The sequence below is a fragment of the Nelumbo lutea genome, chromosome 1, assembly GCF_056320005.1.
Source record: "Nelumbo lutea isolate HS-2025 chromosome 1, American lotus-T2T, whole genome shotgun sequence".
Classification (NCBI taxonomy): domain Eukaryota; kingdom Viridiplantae; phylum Streptophyta; class Magnoliopsida; order Proteales; family Nelumbonaceae; genus Nelumbo; species Nelumbo lutea.
In genome coordinates this window covers 64630274-64652498 of record NC_142684.1, presented here as the reverse complement: position 1 = coordinate 64652498, position 22225 = coordinate 64630274, and the positions used below count along the sequence as shown (strand labels likewise).

General features: G+C 37.6%; 1 protein-coding gene across 5 annotated transcripts; it reads left to right on the top strand.

Annotated features, from left to right (window-relative positions):
• Window positions 1-8935: 8935 nt before the first annotated feature.
• On the top strand, window positions 8936-16862 carry LOC148874954 (uncharacterized). 5 transcript variants are annotated; one of them, XM_088966665.1, is made up of 4 exons: window positions 8936-9106; window positions 10289-10632; window positions 11640-12792; window positions 13244-16862. In XM_088966665.1, the coding sequence occupies exons 2-4, from the start codon at window positions 10475-10477 to the stop codon at window positions 16418-16420; spliced, it is 4488 nt and encodes a 1495-aa protein (XP_088822791.1). In that variant the 5' UTR covers window positions 8936-9106; window positions 10289-10474; the 3' UTR covers window positions 16421-16862. The 5 variants fall into 5 exon arrangements, with proteins under 5 accessions (XP_088822791.1, XP_088822790.1, XP_088822792.1 ...); XM_088966664.1 differs by having other exon boundaries at window positions 8954-9291; XM_088966666.1 differs by lacking the exon at window positions 8936-9106 and adding an exon at window positions 9113-9348.
• The last annotated feature ends 5363 nt before the right edge of the window (window positions 16863-22225 follow it).

Sequence of the window (22225 nt, the reverse complement as noted above, 5' to 3'; positions counted from 1 at the left end):
TAGATACTTAAAGATTTGATACACAGCTTCAATATGTTTTTCGTACAGGGAGTGCATAAATTGACTCACCATGCTCACAGCAAAGGCAATGTCAGGATGTGTATGTGACAAGTAAATCAATCTTCCTACCAGCCTTTGGTATCTACCTGCATCTATTGGAACCCCATCTTTAACTTCTCCGAGTTTAGCCTTAACTTCTATCAGAGTGTCTGAAGGTTTGCACCACTCATTCCAGTTTCTTTCAAGAGGTCTAGAATATATTTTCGTTGCAAAACCACAATGCCCTTCTTTGATCTAGCCACTTCCATTATGAGAAAGTATCTTACCTGGCCTAAGTCTTTAATCTCAAATTCCTTGTCTAAGCTCTGCTTTAGTCTGTTCATCTCTTCAATATCATCTCCATTCAAGATTATGTCATCAACATAGACAATCAGAACCGATACCTTGTCTTCGGTGGATCTTTTTGTGAAAAGAGTATGATCAGATTGTCCTTGACTATATCCTTAACTTTTAATGAACCTTGTGAATCTTTCAAACCAGAGTTTGGGAGACTGTTTAAGTCCATATAGAGACTTTTTTAGCTTGCATACCTTAGTTCCAAACTTCTCAGTGATACCAGGTGTAGGCTCCATATATACTTCTTCTTATAAGTCTCCATTCAAAAAGGCATTCTTCACATCCAACTGATGTAATGGCCAGTCAAGGTTAGCTGCAACAGATAAGAGTACTCGAATTGTATTTAGTTTCACCATTGGAGAAAAGGTCACAGAGTCCACTCCATACGTCTAAGTAAAGCCTTTAGCTACTAGGCGAGCCTTATATCTCTCCAAGGATCCAACTGAGTTGTACTTTAGAGTGAACACCCATTTACAACCAACAACTGTCTTTCCATCCGGCAGATCCACTTTCTCCCAAGTAGCATTCTTTTCCAAAGCTCTCATCTCCTAAAAAACAGCTTCTTTCCACTCATGAACATTTAGAGCCTCATGTATACTGTTAGGAATGGAAACACTGGACACTTGTGAAATAACGACACAATATGAAGGTGGAATATTTTTGTAAGATACAAAATTTGACAGAGGATGTTTTGTACAAAACCTAACACCTTTCCTAAGAGCAATGGGAAGATCAAGCTGATTGGAAGAATTAGAAATACTTGGAGGAATATTTTTTGGTATTTTTGGAGAATTATCATGAATTTCATGATCCACCCCCAGATTAGATTCTTGTTGATGTTATAGAATAGTGCCTCTCCTTTTCAATGCTAGATGTTCCCTTAAATATACAAGGCCTTTATATTGTTTCGCACACATCTCTATTGTTTCAGCTTTATTTTGAGATGGCATCATCGAAGGTTGTTAATTTTTAATATTTAATTCATTTGTTTCCACTGATTTTGTATTATTTTCCTTACTTTCTTTCGGTGATTGGTTGTGAGGAACATCATTATTGACAAATTCAAACATTAAATCAAAACCAACTAAAAGACCATCTTCACTAGTGTTGCTCTCCCCTTAAAGTTGGAAATGTCTGTAGTAGGAGGTTTCTTCAAAGAATGTGACATCCATAGTCACAAACATCCTTTTCAAAATTGGATCAAAGCATTTGTAACCTCTTTGATTAGTGGAATAGCCTACAAAAATACATTTATGTGCTTTTGGATCAAGTTTTGAATGTTTAGGGTCATGGTTATGAACAAAGGGCACACTTCCAAAAATTTTTAAATGAATGTTTGTCACTAACCGAGAGTTTGGAAAACAGTCAATGAAAACATGTATGGGTGTTTTAAAATCCAAAATTCGTGTAGGCAGTCTGTTAATCAAATAAGTGGTTGTTAAAACGACTTCTCCCCAAAGATACTTAGGAACCATAGTTTGAAAACTTAGGGCTCTAGCAACTTCAAGGATATGTTTGTTTTTCTTTTTAACCACCCCATTTTGTTGAGGTGTATTATTGCACAAACTTTGGTGTACAATTCCTTTCTCAGCAAAAAAAATCCCTAACACATTGTTAAAAAAATTCTTTCCATTATCACTTTGAAAAGTTTTAATCTGAGTCTGAAACTGTGTTTGAATTATGTTATAGAAAGTTTTAAACACAGTTTCAACATTTGATTTATCTTTTAAAAGGAAAACCCAAGTGACCCTAGTATGATCATCAATAAAAGTAATGAACCAACGCTTTCTAGAAAGAATTGTTACTCTAGAAGGACCCCAAACATCACTGTGAATCATGGTAAATGGTTTTGATTTTTTATATGGTTGGGACGGAAAAAACAGCACGATGATGTTTTGCTAATTCACAAGATTCACACTTAAAACACGAATGCTTTTTATTCATGAATAACTTGGGAAATAGATGCTTTAAATATTGAAAGATAGGATGTCATAATCGATAATGCCATAACAAAACTTCACTATCACTAGAAACAGAGATAGAGTTTAAACAAGTCTGTCGGTCTTGCCTTCCAAAGGTCAATTCTTTATTAAAGAGGTAGAGGCCACCATCTAGTTTAGCACTCCCAATCATCTTCAACGAGGTTAAGTCCTGAAATTCACAACAAGAAGACAAAAAATTAACCCAACAATTATGATCAAGGGTTAGTTTGCTAACAGATAAGAGATTGTATGATAGGTTAGGAACATATAGAACATTTTTAAGATTTAAAGAAGGAGAAATAGACAAAGTTCCTTTTCCAGCAACAGTAGCAATGGAACCATCTACAATTTTAACCTTTTGATTCCCTACATTTGGTGTATATGAAGAGAAGAATTGCGAAGTGCAAGTCATATGATTAGTGGCACCTGAATCTAATATCTAGGAGCCATTAGATTTGGTACAAGCAATAGCTACAGTGAAAAAATTACTTGATTGGGCTAGAGAGCAGGATGGGTTAGAGTTTCTTAACAATTGAGATTGAAACATTTTGTATAGGTGCTCTATTTGTTCTTTTGTGAAAGGAAGAGACTCCGAGGATGATTGTTGCCCTAGATCCAAATTGCTTACTTGAAGTGTGCAGACATCTCCCCTTGAATTATTGTCATTGTCTTATTTTTTCTTCCAACCAGTTGGTTTCCCGTGCAGCTTCTAGCAGGTTTCCCGAGTATGCTATGGCTTTTTACAATGATCACACCAAGGTCTTTGCTTTCCTCCTCGTTTATCTCTGTCTACATCTACACCTCGGGCCACAAGTGCGGACCCTTCATTCTCAGTTTTTGTTTCATTAGCATTCTTCAATATCACTTGCCGTCGTGCTTCTTCTCTATGCACTTCTGAAAAAACTTCTCTTATAGTAGGTAAGGGCTTTCGCCCTAAGATACGTCCCCGAACCTCATCGAGTTCTTTATTCAAACCAACCAAGAAGACAAAGACCCGACCTCTTTCTATCTTCTTTTTGTACTGAGCACTGTCACTCAGACTTTCCCATTCTTCTTCTTCAAATAAATCCAGCTCCTGCCAAACAACCATCATCTCATTATAATAAGCAGTTACGTCACGCTTACCTTGTTGTATCTTTCACATTTGAGTATTCAGTTCGAACAGTTGTGAATGATTGTCCAGATCAGAATAGGTTTCCCTAACAACTTCCCACACATCACGAGCAATCGATAGGAACATGAATGGATTTCCAACCATAGGATCCATAGAGTTGATCAGCCAGGCAGTAACCATAGAGTTTTTAGAACACCATTGCCTGTACTTTGGATCATCAGTAGCCGGCGGTTTTACTTCGCCATTCAAATAGTCGAGTTTCCCTTTGTCGTCGATCACCAACCGCACGGACTAAGACCACTCAAGATAATTCTTTCCATTCAATTTGTGAATGGTAATCTAAAGAGAATTCTCAAAGAGAGAGATGGCCGCTGACTGAATACCACCCTCCAAAAATGTCACACCACTGGTAGCATCCGAAGAGGTTGAACCAGAGCCAACCATGGCGGCCTTAAAATTCATGATCGGACCCTAAAGCTCTGATACCATGTGGAAAAATAAAGAGGAAGAGAAGAATAAATGAAGAGGGAGAGAAAAGAAATACTTCTGTAAGGTTGAACCAAAGCCAACCATGGCGGCCTTAAAATTCATGATCGGACCCTAAAGCTCTGATACCATGTGGAAAAATAAAGAGGAAGAGAAGAATAAATGAAGAGGGAGAGAAAAGAAATACTTCTCTATTGATAATGTGTTGATAAAGCATGTTGAACATACAACTTAATTAAGAAAATATAGGAGAGAAAAACTCTTAGGATCTCTCTCAATCATTCTTAGAATCTCTCTCAATTAGGGATTGATCAAATCAAATCTTTCATAAATTTATTCAAATTTGTAATCAATCAAATCAAATCTTTTTAAATTTACAGCAAATCATATCTTTCTTAATTTGTCACAAATCATATCTTGTCGACAAATAAACACTTATTTTTAACATAAGCACTCCCAAACATGGCCTTAATACTATAAGCAATTTCAAACTTAGCCTATATGTTTCAAAGTAACTGAACCAGTTTTAGCTTAGACTTCAACTCATCCCTCCCAAACGAGCCCTCCCCTAAACATCTTGAGCTAGTTTTGGATAGGATGTTGGATGCAAGGTTTCTCTGCACTCTGCCCCCATCTTTTGAAAATATGTCTCTTTTTGTACAATATGAATAGTAGATTCACGTAATTTTCTCTTGCAACTCTTTGCGCAGGGAGCTGTATATACCCATATAGAAGCTATTTCTTGATATAGTAGCTTCAACTTTTTCTTTTTTAATAAAAAGGTGGGTATTTTCACCATATTAGCACGACAACAGGATTGTTTGGTAATACAGGCGAGTGAAAGGGGTATGTCAGAGTCATTTTGTCTATTTCTCTTCTTTTCAAAGGAGGTGACGTAGGTACGTTGCAGTGGGGTTGTATGTATCCAAACCCAAGAAAAAAAAAAAAGAAAAGAAAAGGTGTGATGGTTCAATCAAGATTATCTATCAGGGGTCAATGAGAAGAGCAACGTTTTACCCATTGATTGAGGTCATGTCAGCAGTCTTACATAAGGTGGGCCATAGGCCATAGCATATCGTTAACTGGGTTCCAATCCGATGACGAAGAAGGCATCTTCACATGGGGGACCCACCACTACTTCAAAACACACACAAAAAAAAAAGGAGGAAGAAAAACTAACAGAATAAAAGGGGAAAAGAGCAAGATGGTGAGTGCCTGAGTGGTGGTGGAGAATCCTGGAATTTCGGCTCAATAGAAAAAGGCAGCATCATATCTTATTATTCAACCACGCTGACATCGCATTGAAGAAAAAGAGGAGAGAGAGATAGAAGGAAGGAAGAGAAAAATAATTAAAAAATGAAGAAAATTTGATAATATTTAATGAGTATTTTCCTTTTCTTCGGAGTAAGGAAAGAAGCATTTATATGTTAGTGGGAAGGCGTGATGTAATGTATTTTTTTTTTTTTATTTTATAGAGAAGAAACCCCACAACCATAAAATAGGAACAAAGCAACTTATAATTTTTTTTAGAAAAATTTTGACAGAGCACGTATTATTTTATATGCATGTAGGGGATGTATGAATTTGTTTATTCTTGTTTATATAATAATAAATCAAAGAGAGAGAAAGAGAGGGGGAGAGAGAGAGACGTATAATGTGGGGTGACGACGCCCAATCCCCACCACAGATGATGGGGTATTAGTTTAGCTAACAACATCTAATCTCTAAAAGAAACCCACTTCCCCCTTGGTATTGAAATCACCTAAATGACAAAACAAATTGTTTAATTTCCTCTTATTCTTATTTGTAAGGTTGAGAATTATGTTTAAAAGCATGGTTTTTAAAAACGAACCAGTCAGGAGTCCAGTTATCGGTTCGAACGGTCTGATCGTTCGACCCAAACAGCCAGCTCATTCTGACAAAAAAATAAAAAATTTGAAAAATGGTCAAAACCGTTTGAACAATTAACCGGCCGGTTCAACGGTTTACTGACCAAAATCAATAGTTTTGGGAGGAAAAGCGGGTTTGGAGGAAAACGGAATCAGTCAGGTGACTGATTTCCGATTTTTCCGGTCCAGTTTTGAAAACAGTGTTTAAAAGCTAAAGCTTCATTCACTAGGATTGGGGAGTTAAAGATAGAGTTCAAATCAACACCTCACAAAATAGTTTTCCACAGCATATTCCCCGCCATGTGTCGGAAACATTTCCTGATGATAATATTGGAAATGATGAGGCATCATCAAGAGATGTTCTCAATACATGGCAGGGATGTGCTATGGGACGTTGTGGGAAACTATCTTTTTGGGGGGCTGATTTGAACTCTTGAAGATAGCTTGTGAATTTTTGGTATGATCAGTAGTTTGAGGTTAGAGAGGGCCACGAGGGGATTGGGGATAAGGGTGGACAAGAGCCGAGTTTTTTCACAAGTTATTCAAGTTTAGCTTCTGAAAAGCTTGATTAAGTTCGGTTTATGTCGAGCTTGAATTCAATATGTAGGTCTGTTGCTAATCAAATTGAGGTTGAGCCTAATGAGCTTTGGCTCATGAGGGTTGCAAGCTTAATTGAACTTATATTATCTATATATATATATATATATATATATATATATATTATTTTTAATTTTTATATAATACATAATAATAAATAATATTTTATATGTATAATTTACATGTGTAACTTTTTATTTTTTATATGAAGCTTCGTTCACTATTGAGCTAAAGCTGAGCCGGGTTCAAACATGAGTTTTTGAGTTGATCCAAATTTGACCTCATGTCTAGTTCAAATCGAGCTCAAGTTCGATGTTTTTCTACAAAGCCAAACTCAAATAGCTAGATATTTAACTCAATTCAGCTCGAATCCATTCCTAATTAGGAAAGCTTGTATCCCCATATCAAATTAACTTGGTGGTTGAATCCCATCTTAATCTACTGCCCACAATCTATTCCCACATCCCTATCCACAAAGCAACATTGCCGTCAATTGAGAAAGTGTGGGTTGTGCCATGCTGCCCTCCTTAGTGAAAATTTTGGGGGTCGACCCGGCACGGCCCACGGCCCAGGCTCGTGGACTGAGCTTTGTGCCTGGTTGGGTTGTGCATCGAGCCAAAGTTATTTACTTAAAAAAAATTGACAAAAAAATTTAAAATTTTAATTCTCGGCCTGACACGATGATTAGTGGATTGTGTTAGGTTCGACACGATCATGTGGGTCGTGTTAGGCCTGGGGTTTTAGGTCCACAGGTCGACACGGCACAGCACAACGTAGCCCGTATATATATTTTATATAATATTATATAAATTATAATTATATAATAATATATAGTATATAATATATTAATAAAATAAATATTTTCTTTATTTTATTATACTAATTTATTTAATTATTATATATAAGCAATTATATACACAAAATTCAGACGAGAATGTCCCCTAGGATCCATCCATAGGATGACGAAATTACCCTTTAAAGATATACCACAAATTAGTGGCGTGGTGAATAATATTAACTACATCATCATGGAAAGTAGTCACTAGCCAATTATGTCTAATTTCTCTCCACTCCACCTGGGCAAATGAATCCATATTAATTTTTGGCAATGAGTGAGCAAAAGGAAAAGGAGGGAGCGTTAGGGATCCAATCCATCCATGATCCATGGACCATGGTGTAGGCATAGTGTAGAAATTGGCCCCCATAATTGGTGGGCTTTGCGGGCACGCAAATCCAACAAAAAAATTGGTATCATATTCACACCGAGGATGAATGTTTGGAGTCGTGGACCTATATATAAGTCATAGGGGGCCAAATAAATAGGTGATGACTGACGAGCACGGTACCCTACCCCCCCTCCCCCTCTCGGCCTCAACTCAATCAATAATTACACATTTATTGTGACTATTGCTTTTTTAACCTCCAATAGTCCAATTACAATTTGGATCCCCACTGGGCCGCTGGCCTCTCTCCTCTCTGGCTCCCCCTCTCTCTCTCTCCTCTTTATCCTTGTGGCCCAATTATCAACTACAGTATATATTTAGGAACAGGCCCACACGGTATCCCACCCACCCACCACCCACCCCCCAACCCAAGTGAAGAAGAGTTGCATAAAGTGGTCGTTAATGTGCATTTTTTGAAGGGGACAACGCATGACAAATCCATACCATTCAATTCATGATGATAATCATCATCATCATAAGGATGTGACTTGTGAGTGTGTGTGTCTTACAAATCACAGATGCATGCATATAACATTAGGTTGTCCTTGTTCATCGGCCTCATGGCCATTTTGGCCCCATGCCTCACAATGGGTTACATTCTTCACTTAAATAATAGCTTCAGCCTCAGCCTCAGCAGCCTGTCCTTTAATGTTATTTTCAACATCGTAAGAAAGTAGGGAAGGCGAGGAGATATTCTTATATTACTCATTCACTTGCCATCGCCTCTTGATTAGGTTGCCACGTGTCAAATTCAATAAATACTGTCCTTTGGTCTCATGCAGAAAGTAGGGAAGGCGATGAATCCATCTTATTCTTACCTCAATCTCATGTTAAGTGATTTGGGTTTTTAATTGGGCTTGCGCACTGCACTCGCCCACCCCTCTTTCTTTACATTTTACAGCTGCCTTTCTGAAAAGACTGAAATACCCCTTTACTTTTTATCCTTATCATTACAAATAATAAAGGTTCCCTTGTTTTATGAAAATAATTTCTTTATTTACGGTGGACGACTGGAGTGATTTTGTCGCATTTTTTGTGTTCATGGTGGGCATTATGGTCAACATAAAAATCATTAGCAATTTTAAAGGAGGAGCGTTTTTCGTAATTCCGAAAAAGCATGGGCCCAAAGTTATGGGCTTCATGTAAAAATCAGAAAAAATAAATGGAATTTAGAATTCTGAGGTGGAGTGCAGTATAATTTTTACAAAAAAAAATAATATATAAGAAAAAATGAAAAGGCTTTGTAGAGCAGTAGGTATAGGATAGGACAGCTCTTTGGAGAAACCCCCTCTCTCTTTCTCTCTCCTCTCTTCTCTCTCTAATACTTGGATACGGATACGGGGGGCTGAATGAAGGTGCTGTTCAATAGTACAAAACTACAAACCTGCTTTTGGTGGAGAACCTGATGCCCTTTGATGTGTGAGTGGGTGGTGCTGTTTCTTTCTTTACTATGGAAGATTTTAGAACACTAATCTCTCTCTCTCTCTCTCTCTCTGTTTCTTCTCCTCTTTGATTTCTAGTTTTCTACACACCGACTTTCTTTCTTTCTATTTTTCTGTAATATTTTGAGTAGAAACCATTAGGGAGAAGCTCCTGACTTGAAGGTTTGTATGATTTTATGTAATCTTCTCGGTTATTTGATGATCTTCTTCCCATCTTCGGTTAGTTTTTCCTTTTTTCTTTTTTTCTTTCATTTGGAAGCAGCTGTTCCTTTACTTTTTTTTTTTTTTCTCAAATGGATTTAATGGGTTTCTTTTCCTAACAATCTGTTGTTGGGTTTCCTTTGGATTTGCTGATGATTATGCTTTAGTTGTTTCAGTTTCGTCTTGCATCTGAAAATTTCAGTTTTTTTCCCTTCTTGTAGTTTTATCTCCGGAATGGGATGAAGTTCGGAAATAGAAACCGTGTTATTTCATGCTCTCTTCTCCTCACCTTTTGAGCTTGTGGGTTCTTTTACCTTGTCTCACGGGTTCATATTCCATATTTTCTGTGAATTTGCTCGTGGGTTTTGAAATTTTTGGGTTTGATGGGTTTTTAGAACCTCCTTTCTTTATGCTATTAGTTACTTTCTCTCTCGCTCGCCTGCCCTCTCCCCCTCCCTCTATGCGATAATTTTGGATTTAGGTTTCTCTTTCCCACGCTTATTTTCTTCCTTCATCTCAGATTTCACATATGATCACTGATTTTTGCTTTTCTTCCATCACTCCCTTTAATGGGGGTTTGATCTCTCCAGCTAAATGGACTTGATTTCGGTAGTATGTAAGATTTTACTGGTTTTGGGATGTCTATTTCAACTTTTTATATCTTTACCTTGTATTTCTACTGGATTAGTCACATAAAATGACGTTTAATAGATACTTCGATCTTCCATTCTCGTCTTTGCTGGGTGGGTTTCATCTTCTCTCCTTTTAGATTCATGGTTGCCAAAGAACTACATCTACCATGAGTTTAGAAGATTCAGGAGGCTTTATTTCCCTCAAGTTCACTCATTCTTAGCACATAAAATAACGTTCTAGAGTCCTCTAGAAGCTGGTTTTTAGCTTTTGTTCCTCGTAAGACTCCTGAGATTTGATATTTACTCTTATTAACTGCTATATGCAGGCTTGTGGATGAAGAGGCGACTGAATCTTCTTCTGGGGTTTTGATCTTCACTGGTGTTGGTGATGTGAGTTGAAACTCTCAGTTCTTTGTTATGCTGGAGGCTAAGTACAAGATAAGTCCAAGTTGTAGCCACATCTCTTGTGTCTGTTGCAGAAACAGCACAAGAGGAGAGAAGCTTTTCTGCAGATGTTATCCATTGAAACCTCTTCAGATCCCTCGTGTTCTTGCAAGACTACTTCTGTACCGATAAGCGATGAAAGGGCTTCAGAAAAATTTGCCTTACCAAAGGCAGATCTGTTGAAGTCAGGGCTTGCTGATCCCCAGCTCTCCAACTTCTCAATAAGGTATTGTTTCTCATGTTCTGATTCATAGTATCTGCATATTAACTTTCTTGTGTTTATTTTGATGTCAGCAAGGCTTTAATCTGTTCATGGAGATCTCACTAATCCAAGAAGTCTTTCGAATCAGATCCTGAGTTATATGGTCGTTGGTTTATGGCTTTTGTATCGTGACTTCTGCTTGGTCCTCTATCTTCTTCTGCTTCTTTTCCTTTTTGATCAGGATCCATATCTATTGTGACTTTTCTCGACGTAGGTGTTCTGAATGACAGATTTTGGGTTTCTTGACGCTCAACCTATTAGCTTGTTCATGGGTTTTACTTGGTTATATATAAAAAAAGAGACCTTGGTTTTGATAGCTAACAACATCTAGCCATTCCATACCTTCCAATCCGAATTCAGATGTTCTGTCTTTGTCCTCTCTCTATCTATCTGCCAGTTCATGTCAATTGACGGGTATCCCACGCCTTCGAGTGCTAGTTGGGATAGTCTGGCACTATTTTGCTTATTCTGTTGATATCTGTTCCATTCTTCTTTTCCTTCTTCTGGGTCCTGGTTCTTGTTTGGTGGATATGATGGGTTTCTTCGAGTTTATTTGATCATATAATTTTGTCTTTCATTTGGTATTTCTTCTCAGTTTCTCTGCGGTTTAGTAGATTCTTTACCGTTGAGTTTGATTCCATGGTGTAAGGCTCTCTCCTCCTTTGAGTTTGAGCTTGAAGCTTCAGTTTGGGAAGAGTGCAAATACAAGGTTTAGAAATCCTGTACACAAGGTTAAGGTTTTACACTGAACATATTTCTGTTTGGAATCTTCCCAAACCGAGCCTGACGTACAATAGAACCCTCAGAAGGTTTGGAAGAGAAACTTGCATTAGATTATTGTTGTTATTTTTGGATTGTATTTCTAAATATTCCCGAGTGAATTGCTCATCATTCTGACTGCTGATGTTGGTTTGCGCTCATTAGTCCTGGAAATCCTTGGTCTAAACTCAAATTCTTGGTTTGCCTTGCAGAGGTTATGTTTTTGCAGCCCGCAGCAAGGATATTGCAACAAACTGGCCTTTTGCTCAGCAGTATTTGCAATTTTGCTTGAGGCATGGCATTAAGGATGTATTACCACCTTTTGAACCTCCTGATACAGTGAAAAACCGTTGTTTAAGGAAGTCTGTAGGAAACGAACAACTCTTTGTCCGAGTAGATGGCTGTGAAGGAGTAGATAAAGATCCATATCCATTACGGGAGAAGGAGAACCTGACATTAGGTCCTGAAGACACAAACTTGAGCAGATCATCGATATTGTCTGGTTGCAATGAGACAAGAGGAGAAGGAGATACTCAATCAACAGTGAATTGTCCTGCCAAATCCCAAAGTGAGTCACTTCCAACCAACAGACTCTCTTGTTCAGCCCAAGGAGCCAGTACGTTGTCAGAGACCTCAGTAGAAGTTAGAGCTCTAGCAACTTCTGGTGCATCACACAAAGCACAAAATACAACTGAACAATCAGGTAAGAAGTGTCGGTTGATGGTAAAATTGGGTATCCACTCCAATCCTAGCCGCGGTGAAGATTTTGCTTCCAATACAACCAGCATATCAGAACCCATGGCTTCGAAAGTTTGCCCTGTTTGCAAGACATTCTCATCCACCTCAAACACCACGTTGAATGCTCACATTGATCAATGCCTGGCCATGGAGTCAACTGCCAAATTTTCAGTTAATTTTAAGCCAACCAGACATAAAATAAAGCCAAGGAAAAAGAGGTCAATGATAGATATTTGTGCAACAGCGCCTCCATGCACCCTGGAGGAGCTTGATAAGAGGAATGGTTCAAACTGGGCTGTTGAATTGAGCATGCCTTGTTCACATGCTGAAGTTTGTGCTGAAGGGAAAAGGCAACGGCTCTCTCCTGAAGTTGAGGATAGTGGTGATGAAGGTGCAGTTTATGTTGATTCTAATGGAACAAAGATTCGGATTCTGTCAAAATTTAACAATGTTTCAGCACCAAGTGTTGGAGGAGATTCCAGGCCAAGGAAGCATATAAAATATGGTAATGAAAGAAAATTCTTTTATTCTGGAAAGAAAAGACGCCTTGGACCAAGGAGGTTCAAGTATCTAAAACTTAAATCTCAGTCTGCGAAACTATGCTCTCCAAAGGTTGATCAAAATAAGGTATGTCTATGCTGTTTTTATTTATATGCTCCTTGACCTTGTATCAGGATTCACTATATTTTCTGTCTTTTGCTGATACATACAAGTTATCTGGGTGGGGCAAATACAATTTGTCAAGCAAATTGATGCTTAAAGTAATTTCCTTGCTGGTAATATTCAACCTAAGCATTTTTCTAGTGGGTGATTCACTTACTGTTGATTTCAGCTACCTTGGGTCGATACAGTCTGCTTGGAATTTGAACTCTATTGCTAAAAATTGACCTTAACTTGTGAGTTCGCAATAGATATAGAATGATTGCTATTGTACACTGGTTTTTTGGTTCTATTTTGAGCCTGTGTTGCTAGGCATTTGTATTATGAATTCCAACGAGTATGAGATACTTCCATATTACATTCTGCAAATTTTTCACATGTTTTGAATTACATACTGTTGTTTGTTTTTGATAAACAGATGCATGAAGCCTCCGAAGAAAGAGATGGGATGGAGGAAAACCATGAGAAAGAAGAAAGTCTGTCTCAACTCCTGAAATCTCATGAAAGTATTCAATCCCGTGAGTTGGGAACATTAGGACAGTGGCCGTGCTCCAAACGCACTGGTTTGCTAAAGAAGTTTCGCAGCCATGATCACCATCACGGTCCAGAATATTCCTCACATGAGATATTGGGCTCATTGAATGGGAGGAACCAATCAAATTTAGGCAAGTTTTCTGTTGAGAGGAAGCATATTCAGAAGCTTTCTAACTCATCTTTGGAGAATACTATGTCTTTGAAAAGCAAGAGAGTGGCGAGTCCAGGAGTTCAAACCACTGGCAATAAGCAGATGTGTTTTGAAACACCTGAGAATAGTCAGAATCAATTGAACAAAGGCAGCAGTTCTTCTACATTTGATGAGTGTATGGTGAGGCTTCCAAGGTCTTCAGGAAATCATGCCTCTTCTTCAAGAGGCAATAGGATGGAGGTTTGCTCAAGCCCAGACAAAAACTCTGGTAATTCACCCAAGGGAAAAGCAAAACAAACCAAAAATTCTCATGCTTTCTTAGAAATGGGAAAGAAACTTCCTACTTTGAGGAAGAACATGCTAGTGGTCAGTCCACCATTCACTAAAGCCAAGTTTAACGACCATAAAGAGCATTTGGTCTCTGAGAAGTCTCAATTGCATAGAAATGTGGAAACAGTTAACAAAGTAGGGCGTTCTTTCTCAGATGTGAGTAAACCATGTGATGAGATGCAAGATTACAGTGGAAACCAATCTAGAAGCCTTAACTGGATAGAAGGGACTTACAATCCAGATTGTTGGCCTCAAATAGAAGGGACTATGGATGGATGCTTAGTTGGCAGAAGCAATGCATCTGAATCCAGACAAGGAGCAGTTCCATGTGCCTCAGAAGAGGGAGAACCAACTCTGAAAGTTTCAGAGTCCATACCTGGTTGTAGTAGTCATAATCCAGATGCAGTTATAGATTCCCATGCTGGAGTTGATCAATGTTGTGGAGATAATGTCATAGATAACTATGATGGCCTAGAATCTACTACAGACAAGATTCCAAATGAGGAGGAGGATTCCATTACTGAACTTGTATCCAGGAAAACTGTCAAGGTCACCCTTATAAGATCATACAAAAACCCTGTTTCAGAACCTAATAAACTGGGTAATCATTCCAAGATCCAATCCAAATGCTTGCCCTCTATTGAAGAGCATAAACTACCGGCATATGGAGCTGAAACACAGATGGCACCAAGCATACCAGGTTTTAGAGATTATAAAGAGACCGATTGCTCCAATGAAATTGATTATGGGAATGGTACACAGAATGCTCATATGGAAACAGAAGATCGTAGAGTTGGGGGTGAAACTTCTTTTGCTGAAGTTGATCCAATACCTATCCCAGGACCACCGGGATCATTTTTGCCAAGTCCTGGGGATATGGGTTCTGATGCTCTTCAGGAAAACTCATCTTTAACCTCTAGCAGGGCTGAATCTTCTCAAGATCAACAAATTGTGATTGATGGAGATCCATCTGGATCTCCTCTTTCTGTCTCCTCAACCATCTCCCATTCCTATATGGGAAAATTTGATTTAAAATATTCAGAGCCAGAATCATCTAGTGGACTTTCTGAGGTTCATGACAAGTTTATGCCAATCTTCTCATGTACTAGCACTGGATCAGCAATGGCAGGTCCTGCTAAATTTCCATGCACAGGGAGCATAAGTGGAGAAGACAGCAATTTCCATAGGGAAAATCTACAGGTTTTTATGATCTCTCCCGCAAAAGAACCTGAAAATTTTATGGATAACCAGAAGTGTTGTTGCTTTAAGAACACAGACATGTCTCAGGTGGCTTCCCAAAACTATGAAGATTCACAACTGAAGCAATGTATAGTAGCCTCAGAAATGCTTCCTTCCAAGGGAAGTCAGATGAGTAGCAATGTAAACATTGGGCTGGGAAAGTCAACCTCATTTTGCACTTCTCCAAACTCAAGTACTGACAAGATGGTGCTCCCTGTGCTGGAATTTTCCAAAGATCCCTCTTCAGTGAAAGCTTCTTCTGATGTTGCTACAAGCTCTCAAAGTTGTGTTTCCAATCCTGCCAGCACATCCTCTCAGGTTCATCACCATGAAGCTGCTACCTCTACTCCTGTTCTGAGGTTAATGGGAAAGAATTTAGTGGTAGTGAACAAAGATGAGGAGACACCTGTGCAACCTAGACATTGCACTGTTGGGAATCAGGGAAACCCTCCTAGCACAAAACATTTGACACTTGTCAGATTTGCCAATAATGTCACATATCAGGAGAGCATTTCTTTCCATCATGCTGCTCCTGATGGTTCTGCCATTATCACCCAGGATTCCAAACCTTCACCACAATGTTTTGCTGTCAATCTTTCAAATGGCTTAAAAAATCACTGTACTGTTGAGGCACACCAAGCAGCAGGAGGCATCTGCCACGGTATGCATGCAGGAAGTTTTGATTGTCCTTCCTTGCAACAGCACAAGCCAGATGGTAATGGCAACATACAAGGTCAACACAAGAGGTCAACTAATAAGCTCAGTTCTTTTTCTTGTAATGTTGAGAGAGTTGTTTCTTCTCCACCACTTCAACATCAGAATGCTGCTTCTGCTTCTCATCGCATACAAGAGGTGATCATCATTGATGACTCTCCTGAAAGTGAAGAACCTGATTCAAGGAAGAAAGCTGAAAATTACAGTGAGATATTGAAAAGGAACCAGCAATCTCCAGTGCATATTTTGACTTCAACTACTCCAAATTCCACTTTGAGGCAGATGAATCCATTTCCTTGTTATCAAACACTTCTCCCTTTTTCCCCAAGGGAGCCACCAGTTGGTCTCCGGCCCAATTTTCTTTTGACATGCACTGGAGGAGCAATTGCAAGTCCTGTGAAGTGGGGACTTGCTTCTGAAGGTTCTGTTTTGCATGAAGCATCCGCAGTTGCCAAGCCTAGTTTTCTGGTGTCATGCCAAAGGAATGCAAGTGCGGGTCCTCTTAAGTGGGGAGGTAATTCTGAAGGTCCAAGTGCGGTAATGCGCAGTCCTTTCATGGTTCCATCATCATCATCATCTACAAATAATCTGAACCCAGCAATGTATTACGCTTCAAGCTTGTTGTAGTTGAAGAGTCTTCAAACCAAAAGGAAAAAGGGCATCTAAATTGCGAGAGCCATTTTGCATTTCTCTGAGCATAATTAGGGATCAGCAAATTTGTGTTGAAAGCTTAAGATCTTTTGATACCAGTGGTAGATTAAAATTCACAAGAAGCTGTTCTTCTGGAGAAGGAAATCATATACTTTGACCAAGGAATGGAGCAAGTAATGCAGCAGATATGAGTTATTGAATAGTTTTTTATATTTATTTCAATGCACTGATAGTTGGGTAAGATCCAAGTTTTTGAGACTGTTGGCTTGCAAAATTGCAGTCTTAAGCTTGCCCAAGAGTAGGTTTATGCATATCTTGAATAATTGTTCAATGTGAAAGTTCCTTTGTCAACTACCATGAATATAACCGATCATAAATGGCAATCTTATCATGGTCTGGATTATTGGATGAGTGTTTACACAGTCGTGTATAACTTATATTTCACCCTTTCATAGGATATTTAATACTTAATTTTGCTTTCGTTGATAACCCATTCTAGGTAAAAGTTGATTTGGTTGTTAGACCAGGTTAGATGGAAACGGCAACAATGTTTCTGCTACGATATACCAACCCACCCCCGCCCAGCAGTTGTATCTTCAACCATTACGTGTAAGTTTTTGAAGCTAAGTGGCACAGACCAAGGAAGGTGTCTGTTAAAATATGTTCACAAAACTTTGTAATAAAAAACAAACATGATCAGCCTTTTTAAGTCTTGCTGTACTGAACGTACGTGTATGGTTTGCATTTCAGTTGCTTATTTTCTCATGCATCATGGTCGAAAGAAACCAGCAGTCCACCTGTAACAGGCAAAGTGCATGTCACTTGTATGAGATGCATAGAAAGGAAACGGAAGTGAACGGTTTAAGCTGTTGTGTTGGATATGAAAATGATCTCTTTACGTGGCTACCGTGCTGGAAATTCAGAACTCCTGTTCGAGAACTGATTCTCTCTCTCGCTTTTTTGGGTCAAGAGAGAATTGATTCTAAAACCTGTTTTATTTTGTTTTTTTAATTATCTGATTTGATTGCTCTTCGTCTATTCTCCAAACGTTTGTTCATGGACGACTGGAACACGATCTCATGCACATACCTGTCGTTATTATTAAGGGCATCCATTGAAATCTTAAGTTCATGATTCCTAACACTGACTATCCATCCAGTTGTGGATTAAAGCCTCGCAACCCTTCGACTTTGTTTGATGATTTTGGTACAAAATGAGCACCCTGCAACAATGTTAGAGAGAGGCGAGTTGATCATCTGATCAAAACCTTGGTGGTTTGACACTTTGACTGATATTTCCTATTCCTCATTAATTTCACATAATGAGAAAGTAAATGATAAAGCAGCATCACAGACGTCACCAACACGTAAAGAAAGGAAAGAAAGAGATAAATACAGCATAGAGAAAAAAAAACAGAAGACCCCATAAGTAAAATTTAGAGAGAGAGAGAGAGAGAGAGAGTGACAGACAGACCGACCATAAAATATAGCCGTTATGACAGCCGTACATGAAAGAAACTACTGCAGCTGCTGCTACGTATATTTGATTCGAGAGAGAGAGGAGAGAGGAGAGAGGAGAGGAAGGTCAAAAAGAAGAGGCGACATGAACCGTCGGATCTCCAAAATCTTTTATAAAATTGACGTATTTTAACTTTAGCTTTTGTTTATGTTGTTGGAATGTGCACTGCATGGAGAAAGCCAGACAAAGGCAATAACTCCATGGAAGACGAGAGCCTTTGACGTGGGCCATTCCCTGTCTTCCACGTCTTCACTGTTTAACTAATATCATATTCACTCCCCTCTCTCCCTCCACCGTACAAATTTTCTTTCTTTTTGGGGTCCATGGAGATGCGTGTTTCAGCTGCCATCGTGCGCTCCCCCTCGTGTCGTACGCCTTGCCTTCATCCCAATTTCAAAAACTTTAAATTTTCGTTTTGAACACCACGTTGTGTTTGGCTGGGACTTGGGAATCAAGACGGGATTAAATGAAAAAAATAAAAAAAGACATTCTTTTTTATTTATCACATAGGGTGGAACCCACTTTGCTTTCTTGCTTTATCAATGTTTCCATCCATTCATCCATCCATGTACCTTTTAAAAAATTTAAATCGAAGTAATCAAGAAAAAAATTTGTTTTTCTTTTGTTTTTTTATTTTTTTTTACTTCTTCCATTCAATTCAAAATAATAATATGTGGAAGTACTTATTGGAAGTGCTTATCTAATAAGTATCTATTGGACCATATTTGTTTTTGCTTACCTGATTAAGTGAGTTTATCCAGTCAAGTGTTTTTCAAGGAAAAGTTACTTAAATAAGTTCGATTACAATATTCTTGTATGATATAACTTATCCAAGTAATAAGAGAGACATAATAGAAAGACCATTATGGGCTTTCAAAAAAATTTGCTTATTGTAACGGCAGCACATAAATGTAGGAATCATAATCAATTATCTAATTCACCAATTTACCTTACAAAATACCATAAAATAAAACAAATGAGGTCTTGATATTTAAGAGTTGCTCTACATATGTTTTCCATTCTTTGAATTGTTATATTGGACTCGGGAGAGGAACATTCAATGCATGAGATGAAATCAAACCAAACCGTTTTAACTTGCTGAGACGATGATATTTCACCAGCCTCAGGACATGTGTCATTGGTGTGGTGGGGTTACATCTTACTACATGCATGAGATGAGGTTTTACATAGTTTTCTTAATTAAATGAGATTTGGGTTCAGATTCAGTGACTTGGAATTATTAGAACTTGCTTGATTTGTTTAAGATGGAGCTGTCTTACATGGTCAAGTTATTCATGTCTGGGAACTTGCTTCATTGAATGTTATCCCTTAGTTAATTCTAACTTGTTTAAAATAGTTTATAGATGTCTTTTTTATTTATTATTGTTCCCTTTGTATTACACCAAATGGAAAATCAATGATGTCAATAGAAGAAGTTGGTATGGGGTTGGTGAATTACTTAACGGCAATTAAAGTTTGATAGGTCTTATGACTTATATATATCTGTGAATTTGCTAGTCAATTAAATTAATGCTCTAATATTTTAGATTGTAAAATTGGGCCTAGCTGAGCGTTGAGAGTATGTAGACCCTGATGTGAAACCCACAAACCCTAATGTGAACTTGCCTTTGATTGGTGGTTGGACAGGTACTATCATAATATCAACTTAGTTATAACATTAGATTAATTAAAACAGAAAAACTAGATTACCATTTTTATTCTAAGTACTTTAAAAGAAATAAATACATTTCGCAAATGAATCATCTTTTCTCTTACATTTTTCTAATAAAGCACCCTACCTATTTAGATCCAAGCCTCTAACCCTAAACTTGACAAGAGAATAGATAATTTAAATAAATCCTTGAGTAAGGGCATAAGAGTCACTTCACTTTTCATTATTTTAGTTTTAGATTTTAAGTCGTGAGGACATGGGTATCATTATTTGACCCTTTAATCTAAAGAAAAAACGACCCTAACTATTTTATTTGAATGGGGCAATTGTCAAAAAGGTTTAAAATTTTTCGGATCTCAGTAGGAGAAATTGACCACAGTGACATATACATACATCAGTCTATGTTGTGTTCACAACAATCAAACACTGAATGGCCAAATGATACTAAATTCTCTCTAGCTAATTCAAACCTTTTTCAGACAAATTTCGTAACACAATCAAATGAACCATAAAAATGCATCATGTAGCATGTCTATATATACACAAATACGTTTGTTGAGTTCAGATCTGCGCCCTGCAAGAGGGTGCCCCACAGCACATCCTGACTTTGTATTGGAAACATCTCTTGATGATAAATACAGAGATGATGAATTCACATCGGAGATATTTCCAATACAAAGTTGGGATGTGCTGTGGGGCGCCCCCTTGTGGGGTGTTATCACCAGTTGAAGTGGGTTTCCCTTTCCCACACCGATAGTCCCCCCAAGTAGCACAAAAAGAGGGCATGTCCTCTGTCCCATCATTCTCAATTTTCAAACAAATAAACACATTTGGAATTTTATGGAACTATGCAGGCTGCAAGAGCTGTGAGGACGGCAATTTGGTATGGCTCCACCAACTATAGGCACTAACTCTCTACCCCACAGTAGTTTTTCAGATCTCTTGCAGTTGTAAACCAACATTGTTCAAATAAAAACCCTCACTTGTTGTTCTATTATGTGTTTGACCAATATCCCAAAAACCTTAAAATTGATGAAATACATCAAGCCAAGAATTTTAACTTATAAGATGTAATATGTTAATTTTTAAATTTTTTTATTAGCACTATTTTAGTGAGACCTTGCATCCAATGTTCAAAGTATCGATATAATCCGATACATCAGATGGGGTGCATCGGGTTTGTTTAAAGAATGTCTTATCCCTGAAATAGGGTTTACCCCAAAACACCAAGGATTTTTGTGTATCAGTGACCTACTGATAGAACATGTATCAGCAAATATAGGCCAATACATTACAAAATTTTGATCCTTGCTTGCATTCACTTTAGGATTTGAAATCGCAGTATTCCCCTTCCCACACACATGACAACCACCAAAAAATGGAATAATTTAATAAGATTATTTTCTTTCAGTTATTCTTATCCATTTTTGGGAGTATTTAGAAAACTACTCAAATTTTCTTCATATATTTTGAAATCAGCTAAAGTTTTTCTTACTCTAAAAATAGGTTTAGAAATTTTTATCAAAGAATTTTAGCTAAAATATAAGTGCTATGATAAGAGAATCCTTATTTAAATACAAAAGATTCTTTGTGCAATTCAAGTCTTGAAATTCCACAAATAAATTCTTAAGGTACCAATCATCACATCTAGATTCAAACATCCAATTGCAGCCTCTCTTCAAATATGTATGAGATCAGAAAATAACTAGTATTTTCTTTGTAGGAAGTGGGTCCACCCCCGAGCTCAATTGAAAACAATCTCCACCCTTTGTCGTTAGGGATATAAATAGATTGGATCGGATTTGAATCATGGTATATCCAAATCTGATTCGAATTGATAATACAAATCTTAAAGCTTATCCAAACTAATTGGATCTTACAAAGCCCGATTCAAATCCAAATTTGTTAGGATGTTGGATATTTGAATTTGATTTAATCCGTATTAATTTCTAAAAAAATTAATAAATTATTAAATGAAAAAAATAACAGTTTATATAAAAAATACAAGATAAACATTTATAAATAAATAAATAAATAAACAAACAGACATATAGGATCTAATTGGATTGTTTTGAATTCGATCAGGATTTTAATTGTATCCTATTATTCGATGCAATCCAAAAATCTGAGGAGAGGATATTCGAATCTGATAAAATTGAATTGGATTCAAATTTGGATGAATCCGACCCATTTGTACCTCCATTTGCCGTTTAGGGCATTTTGGGATTTACGAAAATTTCTAAAACCAAGATGATGACATCCCCTCAACAGCTTATATCTCATGTGAGGACATGTAATAGGTAGGAGTCCTCAGTCCTTTGCTGAGCAAATATAAAGTAATAGGGGTGAAGTCTAAGCCTATTCCTTAAAATCAGGGGAAGATGGTTTGAAAGAAGTACAAGGGATTTCAGTAATTTTCACTTTAGAAGTGAATGCAAATTCTGTGCTTGAAAAGTTTTAACCAATCAAAAACTCACATGGAACTTGAAAAAATAGCAGTAATACTTAGTCTTGTGCTGTGGTGTGGTGAGCAGGGAGTCATTTGTTCTCTTTATTTAGGCCAAGAAAATGAAGTCAGCAAAAGATTAATT